General features: G+C 56.0%; 7 protein-coding genes across 7 annotated transcripts; all 7 read left to right on the forward strand.

Moving 5' to 3' along the window:
* Window positions 1-588: 588 nt before the first annotated feature.
* Window positions 589-1,584, forward strand: LMXM_34_1800 (conserved hypothetical protein; the record flags this gene model as incomplete). Its single annotated transcript, XM_003879125.1, has 1 exon — window positions 589-1,584. One exon carries the CDS (start codon window positions 589-591, stop codon window positions 1,582-1,584), a length of 996 nt encoding a protein of 331 aa, XP_003879174.1.
* Window positions 1,585-2,649: 1,065 nt separating this feature from the next.
* LMXM_34_1810 (trypanin-like protein) lies at window positions 2,650-4,035 on the forward strand (the record flags this gene model as incomplete). Its single annotated transcript, XM_003879126.1, has 1 exon — window positions 2,650-4,035. One exon carries the CDS (start codon window positions 2,650-2,652, stop codon window positions 4,033-4,035), a length of 1,386 nt encoding a protein of 461 aa, XP_003879175.1.
* A 1,389-nt stretch (window positions 4,036-5,424) lies between these two features.
* LMXM_34_1820 (conserved hypothetical protein) lies at window positions 5,425-6,246 on the forward strand (the record flags this gene model as incomplete). Its single annotated transcript, XM_003879127.1, has 1 exon — window positions 5,425-6,246. The coding sequence occupies one exon, from the start codon at window positions 5,425-5,427 to the stop codon at window positions 6,244-6,246; it is 822 nt and encodes a 273-aa protein (XP_003879176.1).
* Window positions 6,247-8,232: 1,986 nt separating this feature from the next.
* On the forward strand, window positions 8,233-10,452 carry LMXM_34_1830 (conserved hypothetical protein; the record flags this gene model as incomplete). Its single annotated transcript, XM_003879128.1, has 1 exon — window positions 8,233-10,452. The coding sequence occupies one exon, from the start codon at window positions 8,233-8,235 to the stop codon at window positions 10,450-10,452; it is 2,220 nt and encodes a 739-aa protein (XP_003879177.1).
* Window positions 10,453-11,671: 1,219 nt separating this feature from the next.
* LMXM_34_1840 (conserved hypothetical protein) lies at window positions 11,672-12,124 on the forward strand (the record flags this gene model as incomplete). The annotated part of the gene is made up of 1 exon (XM_003879129.1): window positions 11,672-12,124. One exon carries the CDS (start codon window positions 11,672-11,674, stop codon window positions 12,122-12,124), a length of 453 nt encoding a protein of 150 aa, XP_003879178.1.
* A 1,233-nt stretch (window positions 12,125-13,357) lies between these two features.
* LMXM_34_1850 (putative COP-coated vesicle membrane protein gp25L precursor) lies at window positions 13,358-14,008 on the forward strand (the record flags this gene model as incomplete). The annotated part of the gene is made up of 1 exon (XM_003879130.1): window positions 13,358-14,008. The coding sequence occupies one exon, from the start codon at window positions 13,358-13,360 to the stop codon at window positions 14,006-14,008; it is 651 nt and encodes a 216-aa protein (XP_003879179.1).
* Window positions 14,009-17,470: 3,462 nt separating this feature from the next.
* On the forward strand, window positions 17,471-19,198 carry LMXM_34_1860 (protein kinase-like protein; the record flags this gene model as incomplete). The annotated part of the gene is made up of 1 exon (XM_003879131.1): window positions 17,471-19,198. The coding sequence occupies one exon, from the start codon at window positions 17,471-17,473 to the stop codon at window positions 19,196-19,198; it is 1,728 nt and encodes a 575-aa protein (XP_003879180.1).
* Between the last annotated feature and the right edge of the window lie 3,536 nt (window positions 19,199-22,734).

Below are 22,734 nucleotides of genomic sequence, written 5' to 3' on the forward strand. Positions count from 1 at the left end.
ACGAGACGGGTCTGGGACTGGCCGGAGGGGCTGCAGAGTGGCGTTGGACTCCTGCTGCACGGCAGAGAATGGACACACACACGTTGGAAAGAAAAAAGGACATCAAAAGGAAGAGACCGCAACAGCGGGTCACACACAACGGCGGCTTGTCGACACGCGATGCCATAAGTTGGCGGACTGAAACTGTTCCATAAGACGAACGGTCGGCAGATGAGCCCATGGTTTAGTCGTGCATTTTCGTGCTAGGCTCTCCCCAACTGAAGAACCGAAAGCGTTAGATGTACCTGTTCTTACAACGCGACTAGACGTGAACGAAAAAGTGTTTTTGTGCTTCTCTGTGTCACATCTTTCTCTTCTTTTTCTCAACATCGATTTACTTTTTTCTCACCGTCTTCTCGCGCTGGTACCTGGGGTGTGGGGGTTCCGGGAGACACAGAGCCACGCGCATATATCGGGCTTACCCCAGAAGCCACAGAAAGGGACGCACACGCACGCACAAGGTCAGCGAAGCGTCAAGGGTGACTCTGAGAAATCGGAGCGTGACCGTTCAGCTCTGCTCGTGTTGAGGGTAGCCGCGCGCAGTCCATCATGAAGCGTCCTCGCGGTGGCTACACCGACTCCAACGACGAGCGCGCAGGCAAGGTGCACGCCTTCATTAAGAGTCTTCAGTTTTCTGTTCCGCTCTACCGCCTCCGTGAGCAGCAGGACCGCCGCGAGTGTCCCAAATGTCACAAGCGTCGCCTCTTCTACTGCTATGACTGCCTCATTACCGTACACCCGGAGTCCCACCCACCACCGCTGGCACTGCCACTTAACGTGTACGTTGTGTTGCACCCCAACGAGCTTCGCGGCAAGAGCACTAGCTTGGCTGCGTCGACCATTTCACCCGACTTGCACATTGTAGAGTATCCGGCGGTGCCGGAGCAGCTCGAGCCAGAGCTCACGCTGGTCTTGTATCCCAGCGATCAGAGCGTGGAGCTGCATGAGGTGGAGCATCTTGACCAGTACAAGAACGTCGTCTTCATTGACAGCACGTGGCAGCAGAGCAAAGCGATTGCACGGGATGAACGGGTGAGCAAACTTAAGCACGTCCGCATCAAGTCGCAGACGTCGCTCTTCTGGCGCTTCCAAAACAATGATCCGACCTACCTCGCCACCGTCGAGGCGATCTACTTCTTTCTGCGCGAGTATATCACCCAAGTGAATAAGCTGAAGGCACAATCGGAGCACAGTGGCAGCAGCCCATCACCACCCCCGCCCGCGCACCAGGTCGAGTCGAAGGACAGCAAAGCCTCCACGTCGGCCATCAGCGAAATCAGTCCGAAGACCGCTGATGGGGCGGCGAGCAGCGCCGACGCCACCTCCTCCTACCACGGGGAAGTGGATGACCTCCTCTTCTACTACATCAACCAGTACATCGGAGTCCAGCAGCGCTACACCAGCGGCAATCCGAACAAGTACACCGACCGCCACTTCAGCGGGTACATTATCCAAAACACCTCATGGGACGAGCTCGTTGCGCCGCCGCCGGCTGACAGCAACACCAGCGAAAAGGTGACCGAACCGCCACGCGAGATTGAGTAAGGGTAGGGCACGCGCACATGGGTCTCTCTTTGAATGTGTGTGTGTGTGTGCGTCTGAGTTGATTTGAGGCTTCCACGCACTCAGAAGGCGAAGCAGTCGTACAATGACCGCGTTCACCTGCATGGCACTGGTGTTTGCGTGTGTAAAGCACATGCCTTGGGCGCTTCTTCCTCTTTGGTGCGATTGCCACAGAGGGCGCGCCCACATGGTCGTTTCTCCAACAGCCCTCCCTCCACTTCCCACCCGTAAACACGTGTAACGTCCATGAAAAAGAAAAGAATGCGAATAACAAAGTTTCTCGAGTCGCATCGCCGCCTTCGTGCGACTTGATCTTTATCTTCGCTTCCAGCGTCCGTGACGCAGGTTGGCGCTTCGAAGGAGAGAAAATAGACCTCCCTCGTTGCACACGCAAGGCTCACATCCGAGCTGCGTACGCAAGATTGTTGCAGATACCTTGTTTTCTGCGTGTATGCGTGAGGGTTGCCTCTCCTTGCAAGAAGCGACGCAAAAAGTGCGCTGAGCAGAGCCGATCTCGCCTGCCCTCCACCACTTCCCAGAGGAGGTGTGCTGTGATGGACGATGCGTCTGCATCCTATTTATGCCATCCCCGTCACACAGAGACGTACATGCTTATGAGGGCACATGCACATCGTCCTCCTCCTCCTCCTCCATGCAGCATCACTCTCTCTCTTCATCCCCATCGCGGCGCCTCCCGCTGTGCTCTACATTTCCCAGCGCACCATATCTCCCCGCCCCAGTACATACACTCACGCGTCAGAGCACGCACGCCACACTGTCCGGCATCGACCCGCGGCCGAGTCGAAAGCGTGTGTTTGTATGTGTGTGTGTGTGTGACTGGAGGGTCGCCCCGCGTGTCCAATGCATCCCTGCACTCCTCAACGCTGCTTTCAACACATCCCTTTTTTAATTTTCATATTGCGTCACTTGTAACGATACGCCTCATTTTGGCATCTACATCCAGAGACACACACACACACACACACAGATAGCGGCAAGGTAGGCCCTTTTCTGTCGTCTTTAGCGTGGCAGTTTTCTCTTCCCCGAATGCCACCGAAGGGGAAATCGGCGGTGCGGAGCGGCGGCGCAGCTGCAAGCGCGTCGCCTGTGGCCGCGCCGCAAGTCGATGGCAAGGATATCTGGTTGGCGACGGATGCCCTGCAAAAGACGAATGCGATGCGCAACTACTTCCAACTCGAGCGGGACCGCATCATCGCCTTCTGGAACATCTCCAAGAGGGAGCTCGAGGACATCAAGGAGTCGATTCGCGAAAAGGAGCAGGAGAAGGCAGAGCAGGCGGAGCGGCATGAGGTAGAGAAGCAAATCTTCAAGCAGAAGATCCGCCACCTACTGTACGAAAACCAGGTTCAGCTTTCTACCATGAAGGAGGAGGCGCAGCGTGCACTGACAAGCCGGGAGGAGGAGTACCGTACGAAGGAGAGCAACGCTGCCCGCAACCTGCGCGACACGAAGCTGGCGGACCGTGAACTGGAGGTGCGGCATCTGGAGCAGCAGCGCGCGCTGCTTACCCAGCAGGACAAGGAGATTGCAGAGCAGCAATCGAATTTTGAGCGAGAGATCAAGGAGATGCACCTCCGGTACGAAGACTTGCTGAAGAGTGTGCGTGAGGAGATGGACGAGGCCCGGAAAGAGGAGCTCGGCCGCATCGAGGAGCGTAAGGAGAAGCACATCGCGGAGCTGAGGGAGACCCATGAGCGCACCTTCAACGAAATCAAGGACTACTTTAGCGAGATCACCTCGAACAACTTAGAAACCATTCGAACTCTCAAAGATGAGGTTTACGCTCGAAAGCGGACCGAAACACACAATGAGCGTGCCATGTACGAAGTGGCGCAGCGGAACAAGAGGCTCACCGAGCCACTCGCCAAACTGGAAAACCAGAAAAAGGTCCTCGGGCTGGAGCTGGAAAACTACCTGGCGGACAAGGAGGCCCTTGCAGAGGTGAAGCGGTCCGTCAAGGATACTCAGCAGGAAATCCAAACTGTCTCCTGGGAGCACGAGGTCCTCTCGCAGCGTTACGCGAAACTTGTCGAGGACCGTGATATCATCTTGAAGAAGTACAACGCCATGCTCCAAGACATCCAGCGCAAGTCAGCGTTCCGACGTGTGCTGATTCAAAAGAAGTTGGAGTTGGTGCAGACGCAGTTGGAGGGACGCGATGCGAAGCTGACGGAGCTGCTGAAGCGTGCGAACGTGAACCCGGATGACTTGAAGGAGCTGGAGCAGAAGGTGCACGACCTCATCTCGGAGAAGGACAAGACGATCGAGGACCTGAAGCAGCTGCTGTTCCGCCTCACCACCCAAAGCGAGCACGTTGTCGCCACATACGAGTCCTACATGGAAAATAATGGGGTGTCGGGGTGGGTTGGCATCTCAGGCGCTGCATCTGGGGCAGCGTCGATTCGTGCATGAAAAGAGGAAAAAGAAGCAAAGATGAGTAGTGGCACGGGAGCACTGTTTTTCCTCGTACCTGTACGCCCTTGGCCATGATGCTCGCGCTGTTTTGGTACTTACTCACAGTGTACGTCTGCCTGTGATGGTGGTGCTTGCCGGGGCGGATGAAGGAGCCGTCTACGGTCCTGTGCTGAGACGACTTCCTTTCCCCCCTAGTTCCCCTCTGCGTGTGAATGCGTATGCTCCAGCGGCCTTGGAGGGATGCCTTCAGAGGCGTATGTATGCTATTGCGAAGCTTTGTTGCCCACTTCATTTTTTTTTTCCGCGACCCGTTGTTTGGTCTTTCGAGAGGTCATCATTGCGTCTGTCATGTGCACGCAGTGAGCTCGCCCACGCATGCACGCGGATCCGTGGCAGGCCCTCCTTTATGGGCGTCTGTTTCAAGTGTGCTTTCCTGTCGACCTGTTTCTTGGTTCCGGTGTACGTACTGTTTCGCCTTTTCCTGTGACGCTCTCTCCTGTGTGTGTGTGTCGGTGCATTCGGTATCTGGCTCGCTCTTCGCCCATCTCTGACCCCGCTGCACACCTCCTGCACACTCGCTTCACGTTGTGTTGCCATGTATGTTATCACTCCGGTGAGTGGTTGTTCCTCACCCCTTTTCGCCTCTCTCGGCTTCGGCCTCGTCCGCCTCGCTGCCATAGCAGACTCGCTTCCCAAGTCGACCCACCGACCCACCGACCCACCCACTTCGAACCAGCCTGGAGGAGGAGAGAGCAACGCCCCTTCATGTAACCTCCTTGCGAATACGCAAGCCCGCTTGCTCACGCAGAAAACGGAAACGAAACTTATGCCGCACCACGTGCTTTTCTCTGTTTTTTTTTTGCTTTGTTGATGTTTCCAGGGGGCGGTCTGCCGCTGCGATCCCAGTCTCCTCATTGCTCCGCTGATTCAACTCACTGCCTCTCATGCACTTTCTTTCCCCCTTCCTTTTTTTTCCCTCACCTTGCCGGATCTACAATTGTGGTCAAACACTCTTTTCACGTTTGCCGTTTTGTGCGTGCGCGTCACACCACCGCACACGCTCCCCTGCCATCACACCGGCACACACGCACTCACACGCTGACGAGACACGTGCAGCAGCGAAAAACAAAAAAGCTACGCGTCCGCGAGTGTGCAGCCCGTTTGTGTGTGTGTGTCTGTGTGTGTGTCTCACCTCGAGGTGTGTGCAAGAAGAAAAGGGACAACGAGTACGCCAAAGAGGAACAAAAGAACCGGACAAACTATCCCTCCCCTCTTCCCCTTGCACCGTTACGCACGCAACGACTCCCCCTTACCCACCCCGAAAGCCGAACGCAAGCAGGAGGGAAAGAAAAAGAAAGCGAACAAGCACGCACGACAAAAGAGCCAATGCCCGTTTACGATATCGCCGCACGGAAGCGAAACAATCTGCTGCGCCGTCGGGAGGAGGAGACAGCGCACGCAGAGGACGACAAAGCTCACTCCCCGGATGAGGACGAGGAAGAGGAGGACTTTGAGGATGATGAATATGTAGACTCTGATGAAGAGGTAGAAGAGATGGAGGAGGCGCCCTCGAAGGAGCCAGCGGTTTCGAAGAAGGGAGCAGCCGACGCTGCATCCAAGTCGGCTGCCACTGCTGCTTGTGCCACCCGCGTGGAGTTTAGTGAGCCGGCGCAGTGGGTGGAGCGCATGGCCCTCACGTCGACCCGCTCCCTCCCGAGCGACCTCAACGCCGATGACGACCCAAAGCGCGAGGAGGCGTTTATTCAGCAGACGCTGCTATCCGTGACACGTGGCATCTCGCTTCTGGAGGAGGCTAATGTGCCCTGGAAGCGACCGGATGACTACTATGCCGAAATGTACAAGAGTGACGTGCACATGAATGATGTGCGGCAGGCGATGGAGGCCTCGAAGGCGCGCATAGAGGCACAAGCGCACCGCCGCTCCATGAAGGAGCAGAAGAAGTACGGCAAGGAGGTGCAGGCAGAGGTGCTGCGACAGCGTGCCAAGTACAAGCGCGACATGCAGGAGAGCTTGAGTGACTGGCGCAAGAAGCGACGCGGTAATGGCTCGCTGCAAGACATGTTGAACGACGACGATGACGCCGATAGGGACGCAAAGCGCTCCAAGGTGCAGCGCACCCCTCGGGCGCGCAATCTTCGCCCGGGCGGCAACAAGCGACCTGGCAAGAACGCGCGCCGTCGTCGTTGATTTGCTGGTGTCTGTGTACACACCTGTTACAGGGGTGGTGATGGAACATGTGGAGCTGTGCTTGGAGCCGTGTGCCTGCACATGCGTGCCTTTTTTATGTTCCTAATGAGTTTCTGATCGGTTAATAAGGTGAACCCACCAATGCATCTGTGTGCAAGCAATATCTTTCTCTCTCTTCTCTTCCACTAGGCCTTCCTCATGCCGCTATTCCGTCGTGCGGAACAACGTGTGTTTGAAGTGTAGCGCCAGCGGAGGAGGAGGAGAATGCGTCGGGCTAAGAGCAGGGCTCGTGGTGGCATCGCACACACCCGCACAAACACAAACAGTTGCACAGGCGTCCAGCCAATGTCTAAGGATGAGGAACACAAAAAGCGAAAAACGCCTCAAACGTTCACATGCGTACAGCGTCTCATCATGAAGTGGAACGTGTGTGCGTCGGCCTCCAGACAACGTCACATGTGCAATGTGGCTGAGACTCATCGCGATGAAGGGTGCGCTTGCGTGCCTGCCCTCGTGCGTATGTCTGCCGCACATCCTTGACAGTGGCCACTTCCCTTTTCCAGCACCGTCGTGCTCAACTTGCTGCGCCGCACCTCGAGTGAGCGTGTGATGCGCGCAAAGCAAAAGAAAAAAGGGAGCGCTGGGTGGACGCTGATGGGAGGAGGCTCTGCTGCCTGTGTCTTCCTCTCCATGTAGCCCTGCTTACTCTTTCGTTGTTTTCACTCAAATGTGTGGTGCTGCTGCTACTCTCTTCACCGCCGCCCCTCTGCATTCGCGCCTACCACCGCCTTCTCTCTCTGTCCCTGCTCCTTTCTCTATGGTTTCCTTTTCCATTCTATCCGGTGCTCTCTCCCTAACTGCGATGAACTCACCTCGCTCCCCCTTGACATAACCCCTGGGCCTCTGCTTCTTCGCATTATCCCGCATTGGATCGGTGTTTCGGCAACACATGTCAAACAACCGACAACAACAATAACAAAAAAAAACATGTGGTCTCTCTAGTATTTATTCACGAGATCTACTCGTATTTCGCTTCCTGTCTTAGCACTACTCACCTCCCCCCCCACCGACAGGTTTTGTTGGTCACCTCTCCCTTACTAACCACTCCATCAGTCTGCCCTACGTTGTTGCACTCTCGTTGATTCTTTTTTTTTTGTACTTTACGTTCTTCTTTCCTGCCTTCTCGTTGATCTTGTTCCAGAGCTGCACGCACCGCCGCATGCAGTCTTGTTCGACTCGTTTCGCACGTCTCTCTCTCCCTCTTCTTCTTTTCATCATCGCCATCATCTCTGTCCTTCGCATTTTCGAGGGGACAGAAGCGAACGCGCCGCCTTTGTTCGTCTGTGCTGCTGCTGCTGCTGCTGCTGCTGTGAGAGAGTGTGTGTGCGTCCGTTTTTGACACACACGCACGCACGCACGCACGCGCGCATGCATGCATACACATACACGCTCTTTGCCTCTCCGTCGTTGTTCCTCTCAGTGAACGCCTTGTTTTAAATATATTATATATTGTCGTCGTGTTCATCGTTGTTCCCTATCTGCGCATCTGCTCTCTTCATATCTTTGTGTTTCTCCCTATTCTACTTTTGGTTGGTTTCTCGCGCTTCTCTGCTGGGTGTGCGTTGGAGGCGTCGTCGTTCTTGTTAGATCGACACCTCCTCCCTCGTCCTGTGCTCCTCTTTTTGTTTTATATATTACTGTGCCGCCGTCCCGCGTGACTCTGGCGCGGAGAGTGCACGTGAGCCCCGGGATACCTACATCTCGTGTTCTCTGCGCACGCACGCGCTCTGACACATGCACTCGTAAACTCATACAATTCTTGTAGACACGCTAACCAACAACAACAAAAAACGGGGAAACACAGGCATCCGCAGCACTTGAACAGTGTCCGAAGCACTTGAACAGTGTCCGCACAAAACTGTACTCTACGACACACAAACAGCACGCAACTAAATCCCCACCCCTCTCCCCTCCCCCAAAAAGAAGATGCCCTCTGAGTCGTGCCGATGGTACCCGGATACGGTGACGCACCACAAACAAGGTGACAGCTACACCGTCTCTCGTGGTCGAAACTGCAATCCGTTCGACTTGGCCACCTGTGATGCCCGCATTACAGAGTACACCCGTGCCAACTGCCATGAGGCGAAGGCGACCGCCGTTATTAACGCGCTGCACCCCCAGTTTAGGGGCCTGGTGCACGGCGTGAGTTGCGAGTTTCTGTTGCGTTCGTCCATCACGCAGCTCGGCGTCAACGCCGTGAATGTTGGGATCGAAATCGACCCTAAGCAGCGCTGCGCGGTTGTCAAGATGGATCTCGTCGCCCTGACTCCCCTCGCGGTGCTCATGCTGGACTACATTGCGGTCGGTGCTCACGTCGGCAAGCTCTTCGCGCTGGAGTCGAACCGCGTGGTGCGCAATACGGACTACATTACTCGTCTTCTGCACGCCGTGAATCAGCGTGGCCAGCCGCTGCTCGTGTACGGCACCGGTGAGGCGCCGAATTGGGACCTGAGAATAGTGGATGGCCGCGTGGTGGCGTACCTGCCCGTGCTGCCTGGAACGTTCACGTACAGTGGCGAGATCCATGGACTGCTGCCCACGATCGGAATGGCGCTGCGCAAGGGTACCGCGTACAAAGACCTCATCCGCTTGCATCAGGAGTTCCATGAGGGCTACACGCGCGTCGCTGCATCGTCTGGGGTTCTGATGGTGCGTGGGTACGCCATGCACTTCCGAACTGTATTTGGCCGCGTGGTGGACAGTCTTTTGCCGAAGGGGCTGCACTCCATGAGTTCGCGCCTCATTGAACCGGAGGAGGGCCTGGCGGACGCCTCCGCTCGGGAGCGCGTGCTCGTTTTCTACGGCGACTCAATCGACGATCTCACCCACGTCCCCATTGAGTTCTACACGCTAGAGTCGTACCGTGAGCAGGTGCCCTTCTCACTGCGCAAGACGCTGGCGGACCGTTGCAGCACGACGAGCAGCATCTTGCGTGCCTTCAAGAGTGCGCCGAAAGGCGACCTGCCGTGCTGCACGTACGTGTGCAAGGGCGGGCAATTCACGGAGATGCACGCCGACGACTGGATCGTGACGGACCCGAAGCAGACGACCTACGTTGGGATCGAGAATCCGGTGGAGCAGCAGGAGCTGGTGCAGCGGTACACGTATCAGCAGTGCGAGTATGCGATCTTGTCTGCCATTGCGATTGGCGACATCACCAGCGACGGCGTTCTTTTCACTCGCTACTTCCCGTCCCCGTGCTTGAAGTCCCTCCTCCTGTCCCGCGCGGTGTGTAAGAAGCTGCGAGCCATCTTTTTCACCAAGGCATCTCGCCACTACGGCTCTTTTTTCAGCCAGGATGATGCGGCGATGCTGGGCGACCTCAACACGTTTGGCATCGCCGTCTTTGAGGTCAACGAGCAGAAGGGGGAGGTGTACCAGTACATTCGTCGCCCCGGCCGCGACGCCGGCGCCTTTGTACCTCTTGAGCGTCGTCACGAGTACGTCAACGCCACCTTCTTCGGCGTGTACGGCTCGAACCTCGTGGCGGGTGACTTTGAGGCGGAACTGATGACGCTGCTGAGCGGCATCCTGCACATCAAGAAGACGTGCCAGCATCCGCTCTTGAACGAGACGAAGCCGCTGGCGCTTGTAACGGGCGGCGGTCCTGGCGCGATGGAGGTCGGCAACCGTGTGGCCAAGTCTCTAGGCATCCTCTCGTGTGGGCTCATCGTCGACTTTGGCAGCGTGGCTGCCAAGCCGGGTGCGACCATCAACGAGCAGAATCAGAATCCGTACGTGGAGGCACACTTTACGTACCGCGCTGACAAGCTCGTGGAGCGGCAATCGGACTTTAACTTGGACTTTCCCATCTTTCTCACCGGTGGCATTGGGACGGACTTTGAGTACGCATTGGAGGAGGTGCGACGCAAGGTGGCGACTGTGCCACCGAACCCGGTTATCCTCTTCGGCACGCCGGAGCACTGGGGCGCCAAGATCTCCGGCCGCTTCCAGGCCAACTTGCACAGCGGAACCATCAGAGGGTCGGAGTGGATTTGCACCGTGCCGTGGGTTGTCTCCACTGGCGCGGAGGCGCTGGAGGTGTACCGGCATTTCTTCGAGGGCAAACTGCCGGTGGGGCCGAACAAGCCAACAAATGATCGTGGGTTTATGGTGGCCGCTGAGTACTTAGCGAGGGCGAAGTAAATGTGTACCTGTGCTCCAGTGTGCACGCACGCGTGGAGGAGCAACGCAACCAGCCCCTCAGCACTGCGCACTGAGGGCCAGTCCGGAGGGTGGTGCCTCAGCTGACGAGACCAGAGGCCCTTTCCCCCTGCACGCCTTGCGGTACTCCTCTTTGCTTTGCTGTCAAGGTCTGGGGTGTGTATGGGCGAATCTCTGCCTGTTCCGGCGGGGTGGGGCACAGACCACCCACTATGTTCGGAGCGTTGCTTTCTTTGTACCGGCCTTTCGATCGCTCTTGTCCGCCGCTGTTCTAGTCAAACACTCTTTTTAGCTTGTCGCTCTGCCTCCACTTTCTCTGTTGGTTGGTCTTTGCACTTTTCTTTCAGCGTGGGAGGGGCTGGATAGAGCCGCGGCGGCACCACGGTGATGCCTGTCTTTTTCACTTGTGGTCCCTCCCTTCCTCCTCGCCTTCAAGACGAAGAGGGGGGGCACCTCACCGTTGCACCTCAGGGTCCAGCACCCTCACTGTGTGTGGGGGGGGCGGGGGAGGCCAAGCAGCACCCCCCCTATCCCTGCCAATGCCGAACCGCTTGCAGTGGTGACGCAGGGCCAAGCACCCACGACGTGGTGGTGTCAGTGCGCTTCATCGCTGCTCATGCCGGCAGCGTGCCAGCGTGACTCGAACGTACTCCGCCCGGCCCTCGCACTGCCCACTGGTGGTGGGTGGCCTGCGTGCCGCCGCGAGGGATGCACCAGGGATGGCGACTGGCATGATGTGAGCCGCTGTGAGGCGACATGCGAGGCGGCGGATCGGTAGGGTACCGAGGCCGCGCTCAGCCGACCGAGCCGCCGCACTGCTGCGCTGGCGTGTGTCCGCGGCTGCGTTGCACCACGAGACGGGTCTGGGACTGGCCGGAGTAGAAGGCAGCTGAAATCATGTTGTATAGCAGAGAATGGACACACACACACACCCACACACACATGTGGAGCAAAAAGTATCTTTCTATGTGTTTTGTACCAACTCCCTGCGTATGAGAGCAGTGCATCTCGCCTGCGGGCTCTGCACTGCGGGTTGCCATGCATGTTGATGGCACGTCTTCTTTTACCACTGCTCTTCCTGTCCCTTTGGCGTTCCTTATTCACTCAGCAACGCACACACACACACACACACACACACATACACACTTGAGTATCCGACTCGCATGCGGCACACACACGGTAGCGGGACACGAAATCCATCATGTTGTCTGGGTTGCAGTTTCGCGGCTGGATTGTTATGAGTTTTATCTCGGCCCTTCTCTTCACCGCCGTCGCTGTTCCAGCTGCCTACATCCCCAAAACATTCTGGCGCACCATCTACGTCGCTGTAGTCACGCCAGTGGTGTGGGTAGTCTACAATGTCGCGCTCTACTTGGTTCTCTGCCGTCCTATGGTGCAGTGCACTAGCATGTTTAGCCGCGGTGAGTGCTGCAAGACCAAGCACGCGGACGGCACAGGCAATGTGACACTCTTAACGAAGGAGATGTACCAGCTGAGCAACGTCTTGCACTCCCTCAAGTGCGAGACGGCAGAGATGAATGCTGCGACGACGCTAATCAATAATCAGCTTGACGGAAAGATGGTTGACCAGTCGCTGCAGAAGGACGCCTACAGCTCTATCACGACACTGACGCCCCCACCCCTTTGTGTGTAGATACAGCGCAAGGGTGTGATGGTCTTTTTGTTTTCCTCGTCTCTCTTTTCTCGCACGTTTCGGACGGCAGTGTGGTGCCCGTGGCAGCAGCAGTTGCGCTCCGTCTCTCTGTCTCCGTTTTGTGCCCTTTTTTTCTTCGCCTTATGTGTTGGAAAACGAGGATGGCATCAACGTGTTTTTTTTTTCATTGTTCCTTTTTTTAATATGGCTCATGGGGCATGGTTTGGGTGGTCGCATGCACGTGCGTGTGTGTCCAGGGTGCGTGAGACGTGTTTTGTGTGTCTTTCACGGTTCAAGTGCTGGGCTTGTATATGTGAATCGCCCGTCCGCTGTCGTCTGAGCGTCTTTCTGCCCCGACTCATGTTCTCGGTAAGCTTGCTCAGATGCCGTTTTGTGCATGATTTTTTTTTCACGTTTGCTCTCCTTTTTTTAAAAAACTCTTGTCTCCCCCGTTGCGTGGCTGTGCCACTCCCTCTGTTCCTCCGTAGCCTACGTCTTCCTTGGTGACTCCCCGCTTTGTCTTTCCTTGATCTTGTCATCCGGGTCCTCTCTCAGCGGCGGCATTAGACAGACCCCGTTTTTGAGGTTGGTCCTCTCTGTATGATCGCTCTCCCGTACCGACGCCAAGGCCACCCCAGCGATGTGTGTGTGTGTGCTTGGGAGGGGGCCACTGCAGCAGCACAAACACAAGAGAGAGGAAACACACGACCGAGGTGCGCACACCTTCAGGGAGTGGGAAGAACAACACGCGCATTCACGGTTGGTGGGTGGGTGGGGGTCGAGGAGACGTGGAGGCTACACGTGCGTGTAGAACAGTGCCATGCCGCCGCCTCATTCATGGTGTACGCTGCTTAGTGTGGTTTGTTGTGTGGCACCTCTTCCTTGACGTAGCCGAACTCTTGCCTTTGCCGCTTGCGGCGCGGCACACACACACGGTTGTGCGTATGTGTGGACAAAGCTGGGGCGCTTCGAGAGTGTCTCCTTTTGTGTTCATCTTCCTCCTTTTCATCGCTCTCGCCTCCTCTCGCTTACGTCCTACCTGGGCCGTCTGTCCACCGCCGCTCACTGTCGCACGTTTTTACGCACGTGCATGTGTGTGTGTGCAGTAGATTAACCACAACAATCTCTCGGAGGTTCGGCCAGCGAGCAAGAAAAGGGTGTGCGTCAAGACCTGCACTTGCTCCACAAGAAAAAAAAGCAAACAACATCAAAAGAAAGACACTGCCACACACGATGGGGCGTCGCAGCTTTAAGTCTCTTGCGGCGACCTCGACAGCCGCGCTGCTGGTACTGGTGCTGATGCTTAGCTCTAGTGTGAATGGTTTTGTGTTTCAACTTGAGTCTGGAAAATCACGCTGCTTCTCACAGGAGGTGGCGAGCGGCACCGACTTGCGAATTGTGTACAAGGCGGATGACACCTATGGTGATTTTCTCGACGTTGTGCTCGCCAGCGCAAACGGCAATACGCTCTTCAAGGAGTTGGGCAAGAGTAGCGGCGCTTTCCTGGAGCGCATCACCAACGGTGGTGAGTGCTCGCTGTGCTTTACCTCACGTCAAGGAGTGCAGAGCGCGAAAATGACGCGAAGCGTGTTGCTGGTGATGCAGCTGGGGGCGGATGCGAAGGACTACGACACCATGGCGACGAAGGAGAAGATGCGGCCGATGGAGGTGCAGATGCGCATGATGGAGGATACAGTTCAGGAGGTTCACAACGAGTTCATCTACTTCCGCGCCCGCGAGGCGGAGATGCGTAACACGAATGAGCACATGACGGCCAAGGTGATGTGGATGTCGGTTGGCCTCATCATCCTCTTTGGCATCTTTTGGTATCTGCAGATGCGTCACCTGAAGCGCTACTTCAAGAAGAAGCGCATGATCGATTAGGCGAGCTCTCCCTCCCGCCTCCTGTTCCGCGACCGGTTGGGAGGGGGGGGGCGGCAAAGAGGGAGAAAAGCCCCGGCGGATGTGTATATGTGTGTGCTCATTCTTGTTTCCTTGCACTCTCCTTCAGTATGCTGTGGCTGCTTTCACCGCCGTCACCAAAAGCGTCTATGGAGGAGGGGGAAGGGGGCTTCTCAGCTGCGGACGTTCTCTCTGCACAGCCCTTTTTCTCTCTCAGCTTCCTTCTTTTGTGCTCTTCTTCCAGAGTGCCGAGTTAGAGGAGAGGGACAGGGGAAGAGAGGGGCTAAGGAGTCAAGGTGAGGGGGAGGCGTGCAGCGCACCCACCCACACGCGCAGTGACATGTGCGACTGCCAACTGCAGAGGCAGCGATGCACGGCAGCGTGGCGTGTGATGCACAACCGCAAGAAACAAAAAAACAAGCGGTTCTTTGGGCACCTATTTTCCGCTTCTTTTCCCTTTTCTGTTCTCCTGCGCGTGTGCTGTGTGCATCGCCCTTGCAGGTTTGTGTACAGTCAGGTGTGCGTTGGGGTGCAGGGGTGGGAGTGGGTCGACGCCTCTTGGTGGCTTGTACTCCCCGTCGGCGTTCACGGAGTCCTGGCTCTCTCTCTACCTCCCTTGTTCTCCTGTCGTGTATTTGTGCGGTTCTGGTAGCGGCTCTTTCGATGCGCGTAACGTAACTCTGCAAGCGCTGGAGAGGTTGTAGAAGGACGGGGGACTTCACTGAATCGGGTCTATACATGAATGCCTGCTCGCGCGTGTGTGTGGGTGCGCATCTGTGTGCGTGTGAGCTGGCGTGTGTCCTCTATAGCAGCTGTGAAGAAGCAAGAATAGGTAGCACAGGTGTGAGAGATCACTCCTTTCCGGCTACGTGGCGTGCCGTGAAGGTGCGCGTCGGGCGGATGGCGACCAGACCGCTGTCATAGGAGGGAACTCGCACAGCCGTGACTTCCCAGGGAGTACCAGGGCGGAGGGCGACGGAATTGGCAGTGGGGTGCAGCGAAGAAACAAAACAAAACAGCAGCGCTGTCCGTTGCCGACGATATCAGCGGCTTCCTCCAGAGTCGTGCGTCCGGGAATAGCTAAGGCGAACCGCGCAGCTCCCTCCCCTCCTTCGCTAGACCTCCAGCGGTTGCTCTTGTTACTGCCACTGTCGATGCGGGCTCTCATTCGGTCGCGCGCTTTTCTTTCTCCCCGCCTCCCTTTGCATGGGCTACTTACTCCCTCTCGCATCTCCCTCCTCCATGTATGTTTTTTTCTTTTTTTTTAAACCCCCCGCGCGTACTTGATTGCACCGGTTGTTCCGACTCTTTCCCACCTATGCGCCACCTCGGTGCTCGCTACCGGCCCCCGACGACACACCACATTCTGATCGTCCCTTGCGTAATGCCACCGATGCACGCATGCGCACATAAGAATGAGAAAAAAGAAAACGGAAACAGCGCCCGCAAAGGTATCTGAGGATTGCCGTGTGCGTTTTTTCCCTTCTTCTCTGTGAGTGTGTGTAGGACCATAAATGTGAGCTGCATAACACGCAGCGGTCCCAGCAACAACACCCTCCACCACAGCAAAAGGGGAAGACACTTCACCAACACAATTGTCAGCCCAGTTTTCAGCTCAGAGGGAAAACGAAGAGAAGGCCAATAGAGGGTTGGTGACGGTACTCCTCTCCTTGTTCTCTGTTCTCTGTTCTCTGTTTTCTGTTTTTTTTTTTTCGTTTTTCGTTCTGCTTTGTAGGCTCCCCCTCTCTCTTCTCTGTCTCGGGGATATCCTTCTCCATTTCCGTCTTGCATGCGTATGCGTGACTGTCTGCACGCGAGAGCTAGGCGAGGTACTGTGTCACTGTGATTTGTTTGCGAGCGTGAGGCGTCCGACACGAAAAAAGCAAGGCACACACACACACAACGAAGGCGGGTCCGAAGACGAAGAGGGGGCACGACGAATAGCGACGTCAAAACGGTGTTAAGAGAAAAAAAAGGACACACCAGTCACAGCAGAAAGCAGCCATCAATTTCGCGTGTGCATGTGTATGCGTGTGACGTCTTATACTGTCTGTTCCACACTGTGCTCTTGCTGAGAGTGGGGAGCTGTGCAGCCACATTCTTCTTCCTCCCCTCGTTGTCGCGTGCGTTCTATTCGCCTTCCCTCGTCAGCTCTCGATCTCTCTCGATCTCCGCACGTGTGTGTGTGTCGGCGCCCATTCAGGTCATTCCTTCTTTCTCCATCTTTTTTTTTCTGCACGTGACGTTCTCGTACATCGTTGGGCAGCTTCTTTCTCTGTTCATCTCTGTTGTTCTCATTCCGGGGGATTGTCCTTCCTCCCTTTCCTGTGTGTCTGTGTGTGCGTGCGTGCGTGATCGTCTTCCTTCTTCGTCTTGCGTCTTTTTCGTTCTCTCACTTTCGCTTGTTTGGATACTGCAAGCTCCGTTTTTTTTTAATATTTGAACTTTATTTCACGTATTGTGTGTGTTGATTGTGTGTGTGTGTTGTGTGTGTGTACACACATCTCGAGCGCGTGCGCCTCTTTGTGCCTTCTTTTTTTCCTTTTTTTGTTGCGTGGCGCTCCTCCTCCTCTCCTATTTTCTTTTTCACCTTCGGCCGCGGTCGCGACTGCCGTTGGTCGTGGGTCAACTTCCGTTGACGTGCATCAAGTGCGCGTCTGCTCTACTTTTTCGTATCTCCATTTTCTATTTTCATTTACGCACCTCTCTCTCTCTTACTCTGCTTCTTTTTCTTCTCTGCGGTGTTCTAGTGAGCTGAGCTTTCTTGCTGTGCTTGTGCCTCTTAGTGTGTCTGTCCGTCTTCTGCACGTGCTGACCTCGCCATCTGCACGTGTGCTGCGGCGTGTGGGCCGTTTATCTCACACCGCATTTTCTTTTCTTTTCGCCGGCCCGTTTTGCGCCAACTTTTCAGAAAGGCTTCGAGGCGGGGTGATAACGCTATCCGACATCGCAAGCTCTCTTTCCATGGTTTTGCCCGTGCGTGTGTAGCCGAGTATCTGTGTCTCTCTCCCTAGTCCGGCCGTTGGTGCGGCACTCATGGAGCCGCATCAACCGTTTATGTGCGGAGAGGCGCCGCACCCCTGCACGAACGGCCGCTATCCGGCGTCGCCGTACATATTTCCACACCGTGGTCGCATGATGATAGGGCCATCGCCGGCGCAGATGTATCGCTCCTCTAGCATAGGCGGCGTGACGTCCGTGATGACGAACGGACAGCTACAGAATCACCAGCGGGCTGTGAACATGAACGGCGGTGTTCTACCGTCCCTCCACGGGACGCACATGATGGCACACAGTAGAATAGCCCTAGTAAAAAGCAGCGGGGTTGCACAAGTGCCGATGCCGCCGCCAGCGGTGCCAGGGATTGGTCACGTGCGCCGCTCTGCAGGACCGATGCGGTCGAAACCGATAGAGTACCGGACCAGCGGCACCTACCTGCGCGGCATGCCGATGGGTGCTAACGCCTCCGGTGGGCCGTCCTTCCAGAACGGTGCGAACAGAACCGGAAACGGCACCACGCACAAGAACGGCATGCCGATCAACGGGATACAAAATAGCAGCATGATGGAGGGGCGCAATGAGGTGACCGTGAAGTCTGCTGGCAACAGCGTTACGCAGCGCGTCGCGAACCTGCCGACTCTTCCGGCCACTAGCGCATCCATGCAGGGTCTGCAGAGCGAGTTTTACTCAATGCCGCCGCCACCCATGATGCACGCCGGCTTTCAGAACGGCACGATGATGCTAGCGTACAGCGGCGGCAATAGGCAGCTGAGTGCCAACGGCGTGAGGGGCACCTACCGCGAGTTGAACGAGATGGTGAATGGCGACAAGGTGTCGACCGTGCAGGCAGACGACGGCAAAATGCGCGACGCGGATTCTGTGACGCCGAGCCTGTCACCAAACAACAATGCCCAGAATGGGTGCAACGTGAACACTCCACTACTAGCGCAAGCCGACGAGTACACTGGACTCACGCCAACGCCGCCGTCGCTGCGCTTCTTGACGAGCTACGAGGAGGAAGAGGTGAAGGACTATCTGCCGAGCGTCTACTTTAGTGGGACGGAGCAGTGCAAGAAGATTCACGGTGTCCGTGGCACCGAGAAGAACGACGGCTACGACGACGGCAACTTCCACTACCGCGTCGTCGTTGGCGACCACTTGCTGTATCGATACGAAGTGGTGAAAGTACTCGGCCAAGGCACCTTCGGTGTCGTTGTGCGCGCGCTCGACCACAAGCACCACCGCCTCGTAGCTGTGAAAGTCATCAAGAACAAGCCGAACTACACAAAACAGGCCCGCGAAGAAATCAAGACACTAGAGCTGCTGAACAGGGACGACCCCGATGATGAGGCGAACATTGTTCGCCTACTCGGCTCCCACATCTTCCGCAGGCACTATATTTTAGTGTTCGAGTTGCTCCCCTCTGACCTCTACGCAATCATTCAGACGAACAAATTCCGCCACATGTCGCACGACTTCATCTACGAGTTGTCAGAGCAGCTGCTCACCGCCCTTGTGCACGTGCGAGACCACAATATCGTGCACTGCGACTTGAAGCCAGAGAACATTATGATCTCTCCCCGCGGCGGCCACTCCAACTCGCTGAGCGTGTCGTCCGACTTTTCGCTGAAGCTGATTGACTTTGGCTCCGCTTGTGAGGAAAGTCGGCCCCTCTTCACCTACATCCAGTCGCGCTACTACCGCGCGCCGGAGATCGTGCTTGGCATTCCGTACACGACAGCCATTGACATGTGGAGCTTTGGCTGCGTGCTGTGCGAGCTCGCGAACGGCTATCCGATATTCCCGGCAAGCTCCGAGGGGGAGCTGCTGGAGCGCATTGTGGAGTACTTTGGCACGATTCCGTCGTACCTGGTGCGACAGGGCCGCCGCGCCGATCGGTTCTTTGAAGACGGGCAGATGAAGTACAACCTAGGCAAGAAGCGCGTCCCGCATTCACCACATAGCCGAGCGCTGAGGAACTTCTTGAAGATTGGGCGGAGCCACGAGGAGCAGCTCTTCGAGGACTTCGTTTCAAAATGCATGCACCTTGACGCGCGGCAGCGACTCACGCCAGAGGCGGCGCTCGAGCACCCGTGGATGGAGTTCTGGCGAGGCACCAGTAGCAGTGGGGACACGGCGTCGCTTTCTGACTCTTGCTCCCTGTCTCGCTAACCCAGGTATTTGTTTTCTCTTAACGCGCACGGGGCGTACGCGCGAGCGGCTGAGAACAGACATACATGTGCCTGCTGGAAAAGGATGCATGCAAACAGCATGGAAGTGATGGGGCCAGGGCGGCCGGGAGAAGATGGGCAACGGAGGTCTTTTACCTCCCACTCCTCCGTCTCAGGATGGGGTTTCTTCTGGCGAAGACTGTGATGTTGGCACCCTTCACTCGCGCTGCTACTGTTCCGCCGGACGCTGCAAGTGCTGGCATCGTCTCAGGCGGAGAGCACACTCGTCGACGAGATGGCGTAGCGCTAGTGCGCACGATGCCTCTCTCGTCCTGTGCATCTATCGATATATTTTGGCATGCGTGCGTTTGTTTGAGTGCCATTTCCCCCCTTTTTTCCGACCCCTCCCTCTTTCTCTCCTGCCCTTCCATCACTGTCTGCACGTTTAGTCTGTGTGTTTTTGCTTCTTTTTTTGGTCTTCTTTTTTCATGTGTTGTAGCTTCTCTCCCCCCTCCCCCTCCACGGCTTCATGTGCACACGGATGCGCCCCTCCCCCTCCCCCCTCCCGTTCTTCTACCTCTCCCTCGCCGCGTTGCCATTCGTTTTCTTTTCTTCGTCTATCTGATCAGTTTTCTCGCATCTTTTTATTGTGCCGCTCGCCCCTCCCTCCCTTCCTCCTTGCCCGTAGGTGCCCCGTCTCCGCCTCTCCCTATCTCTACCGCATGTCATCCCCTCCCTTCGCGGTGTATTTGTGTCTGCCTACACGTCTGCGTATGCGACTCAGGGAGGCTGCAGAGACCTCGTTGAAGGATGGCACCGAGACACGCTTGTGTCACTCGCCCTTTTCGCGCCTCTCCCTTTTTCCCTACTTGCCTGCAGTTTCCACTCACGTCAAGAGCAACGCTATCGAGACGAATCGCAAGCAAGGTTGCGCACTGGAGGATAGGTGGGGAGTGCCAGCGTGGGTTTTCTCTGCGCGTTCACCTCTCCCCCCTCTCTCCTTCTCCGTGCAACGTTCTGTAGCGCCGCATCTCTCTTCCCAGGCTCCGTATCACGTGCTGCGTCTACAATACCCTTTCTAAGTGACTCTTGTTTTTTTTTCAGGACTCTTTATTCGCCTCTCACGGAAACGCTGCTGCGCTATGATGTTGTGATGGTGGCGGCAGTGTCGAGCGCTGCCAGCATATACACACACACACACACCCCTACACCTACACCTACACCTACATGCACTCCTCCTCCACCCTTTCCGTGGTTCCAATTCGGCCGCTGCGCATGGCAGCGAATGGTAGCGAGAAGGGGTCAAAAGAAGATGAAAAGAATGAAGGTGCGTCTCGTGAGCAGCGGAATCCGGTGCTTTTTTGTTTCTTCTTCATTGTTTAGGCTATCTCTCGGTGTTTATGCACACTGGAAGTTGCGCGTGTGAACGCAGGCAACCCCCCCTCTCTCCATCTCCCCTCCTGCTCCTTTCTCTCACCTGCACACACTCGCGCGCAGACGTACAGCTGCCGTTGGAGCCTTTTTTTTCGTGCCCCAACCCTCCTCTCTTGTTTTCTCTGCCCTTTCACTCCTGAAAACCTTTGAAGCAGCAACGTGTGTCGGTGTGCATGTGCGTGCAGTTCACTTGAATCGACTTGTCCCTCCCCTCCTCTCCTTTCTTTTTTTTTTTTCTTGGCTTTGCGCCCATCTTTGTGCATGGCATTCCTTTGCTTCCCCTCGAAACGTGACCTGTCATGATGCTTCCCTCTCCCTCTCTACACGCTGCACACCAGGGGATGAAGAAGCAGTGAAGGAAATAGAACCCCCTCCCCTCCACACACACATACACATACACATACACATACATACGTACAAGAGGAGTTGCGCGCATCTTTTTTCTTCTTTGTTTTCGCCTTAATGGGTGTTGTGGTGCCCTCTCTCTCTTCCCCCCTTTTCTTCCAGTGCTCGTGTGTGTGTTTGTGTGTCTATCCTTTTCCCCCTCCCCCGCCCCCTATTTGTTTGTTTTGCTCTTGTTGTTGTATGCTTGCGCCCATTTCTTCGCCTTTGACGGTTGCGGCATCTTTTCGTTTTTCTTCGCATATTTCCGTGCCACGATTTTGTTTTCTTCTGTTCCCCACCCCTTTTTTATTTCTCCCTCCCTCCTCTTCCCCCTCCTTTCTCTCTCTGTTGGGTTTCGCTTTCGCTTCCCCTTTGTCGCCGCGACCTCTTTTTTTTCAAGCATTGGATGCTGTCGGTGCGATGTTACAGGGAGAAGGCGCACAAACAGCAACAGTAGCAACCAATAAAATTCTGTTAAAGCAAGAAAAAAGGTGCCTCTTGTACAGTGTTTTCCCTCCTCCCCCTTCTCATCCCTTCCGCCGATAACTTTAATGCCACCTCCGTCGCCCCCCTTGCGGTGCAGTGAGTGAGAAGGGAGCGAGATAGAGGCTGGGACAGAGAGATCTTCTCCAGGAAGTAGGGAGGACGCCGCCCGCTGGTGCAAGAGACATGGAGGCCCAGGCGGATGGAGGGTGCGGAGCGTGACTTGACAAGTGGACAGCAGCGCGCCTCCGCCGCCATTGTCGTCGTCGTGCAGCAGGCAGGTTTGTGCCCATGGATTTCCCACTACACACGCTCACAAGGGTCTGTGGGGTTGCACGCATGGGCGTTAAGCAACAACCGGGATGCACAATGCGGCGGATGGGCGTAGGCGCACACATATATGTATGGACCTCGTGTGCGTGTCATGCAAATTGTCTTGCACCAATGCGTGGCGCGTCGGCATCCCTGATCGCTGGCGTCACGCCTCCTCGCGTGTGATGCGGCTTTCCTTCTATGCTTTGAGTACGCAACGTTTTCTTTTTTGGGAGAGACAAGCGCTCTTGATCTCTCTCTGCCGTTGCCCCCGCTTGGGCGCGTGTGTCGAGGACTCTCTCTCTCATCTGCGTTCCTAAAACGGTGCCTGTGTGGGTGTGCATAGCTCTCCATGCGTATTGTACGTCTGCCTCCATGCGCTTGTGCACGTATGTGCTCATGAGAGGTGGTGTGCGAGTTTTTTTTTTGGCGCCTTCCAGGTCGTGGAGAGTCCTCTCCTCCTCCTCTGGTCTGTACACCAGTCAGCACACACAGAGACACCCACCCACAACAAGACACGCGCTTGAATAAATCACCCCGACCATACTTGTGTGCGCCCCACTGCTTTTTTTTTCGTTTCATTTCGTTTTGTTGCTTTCCGCTTCCGCATTACTCCGCTTCACCCGGATTTGCCTCCCTTTTTTGTTTCTTCGATTCCCCCCTTCCCTTCCCTCCCTCCCCTCCCTTCCCCTCTCTTTCTGCTCTTCTTTGTCAGTTGCTCGTGGGGAAAGATAAACGCACAGAGATGCTGACGTCTTGTGGCCTCTCTCTCTCACACACACACGATCCTCTCCTTCCAGCGGCGCACCCCCTAATCCTTTCCCTCCTCCTCCTCCACAAAGACACACATCCGCAAATTCCATTCTTCGTCTTTTCCATCCCTTCGAATTTTACCTGCTTACCTGAACGTGCAGCGTGCCGTCT

This window comes from Leishmania mexicana, chromosome 34 (assembly GCF_000234665.1).
Source record: "Leishmania mexicana MHOM/GT/2001/U1103 complete genome, chromosome 34".
In the NCBI taxonomy this organism is placed as follows: Eukaryota; Euglenozoa; class Kinetoplastea; order Trypanosomatida; family Trypanosomatidae; genus Leishmania; species Leishmania mexicana.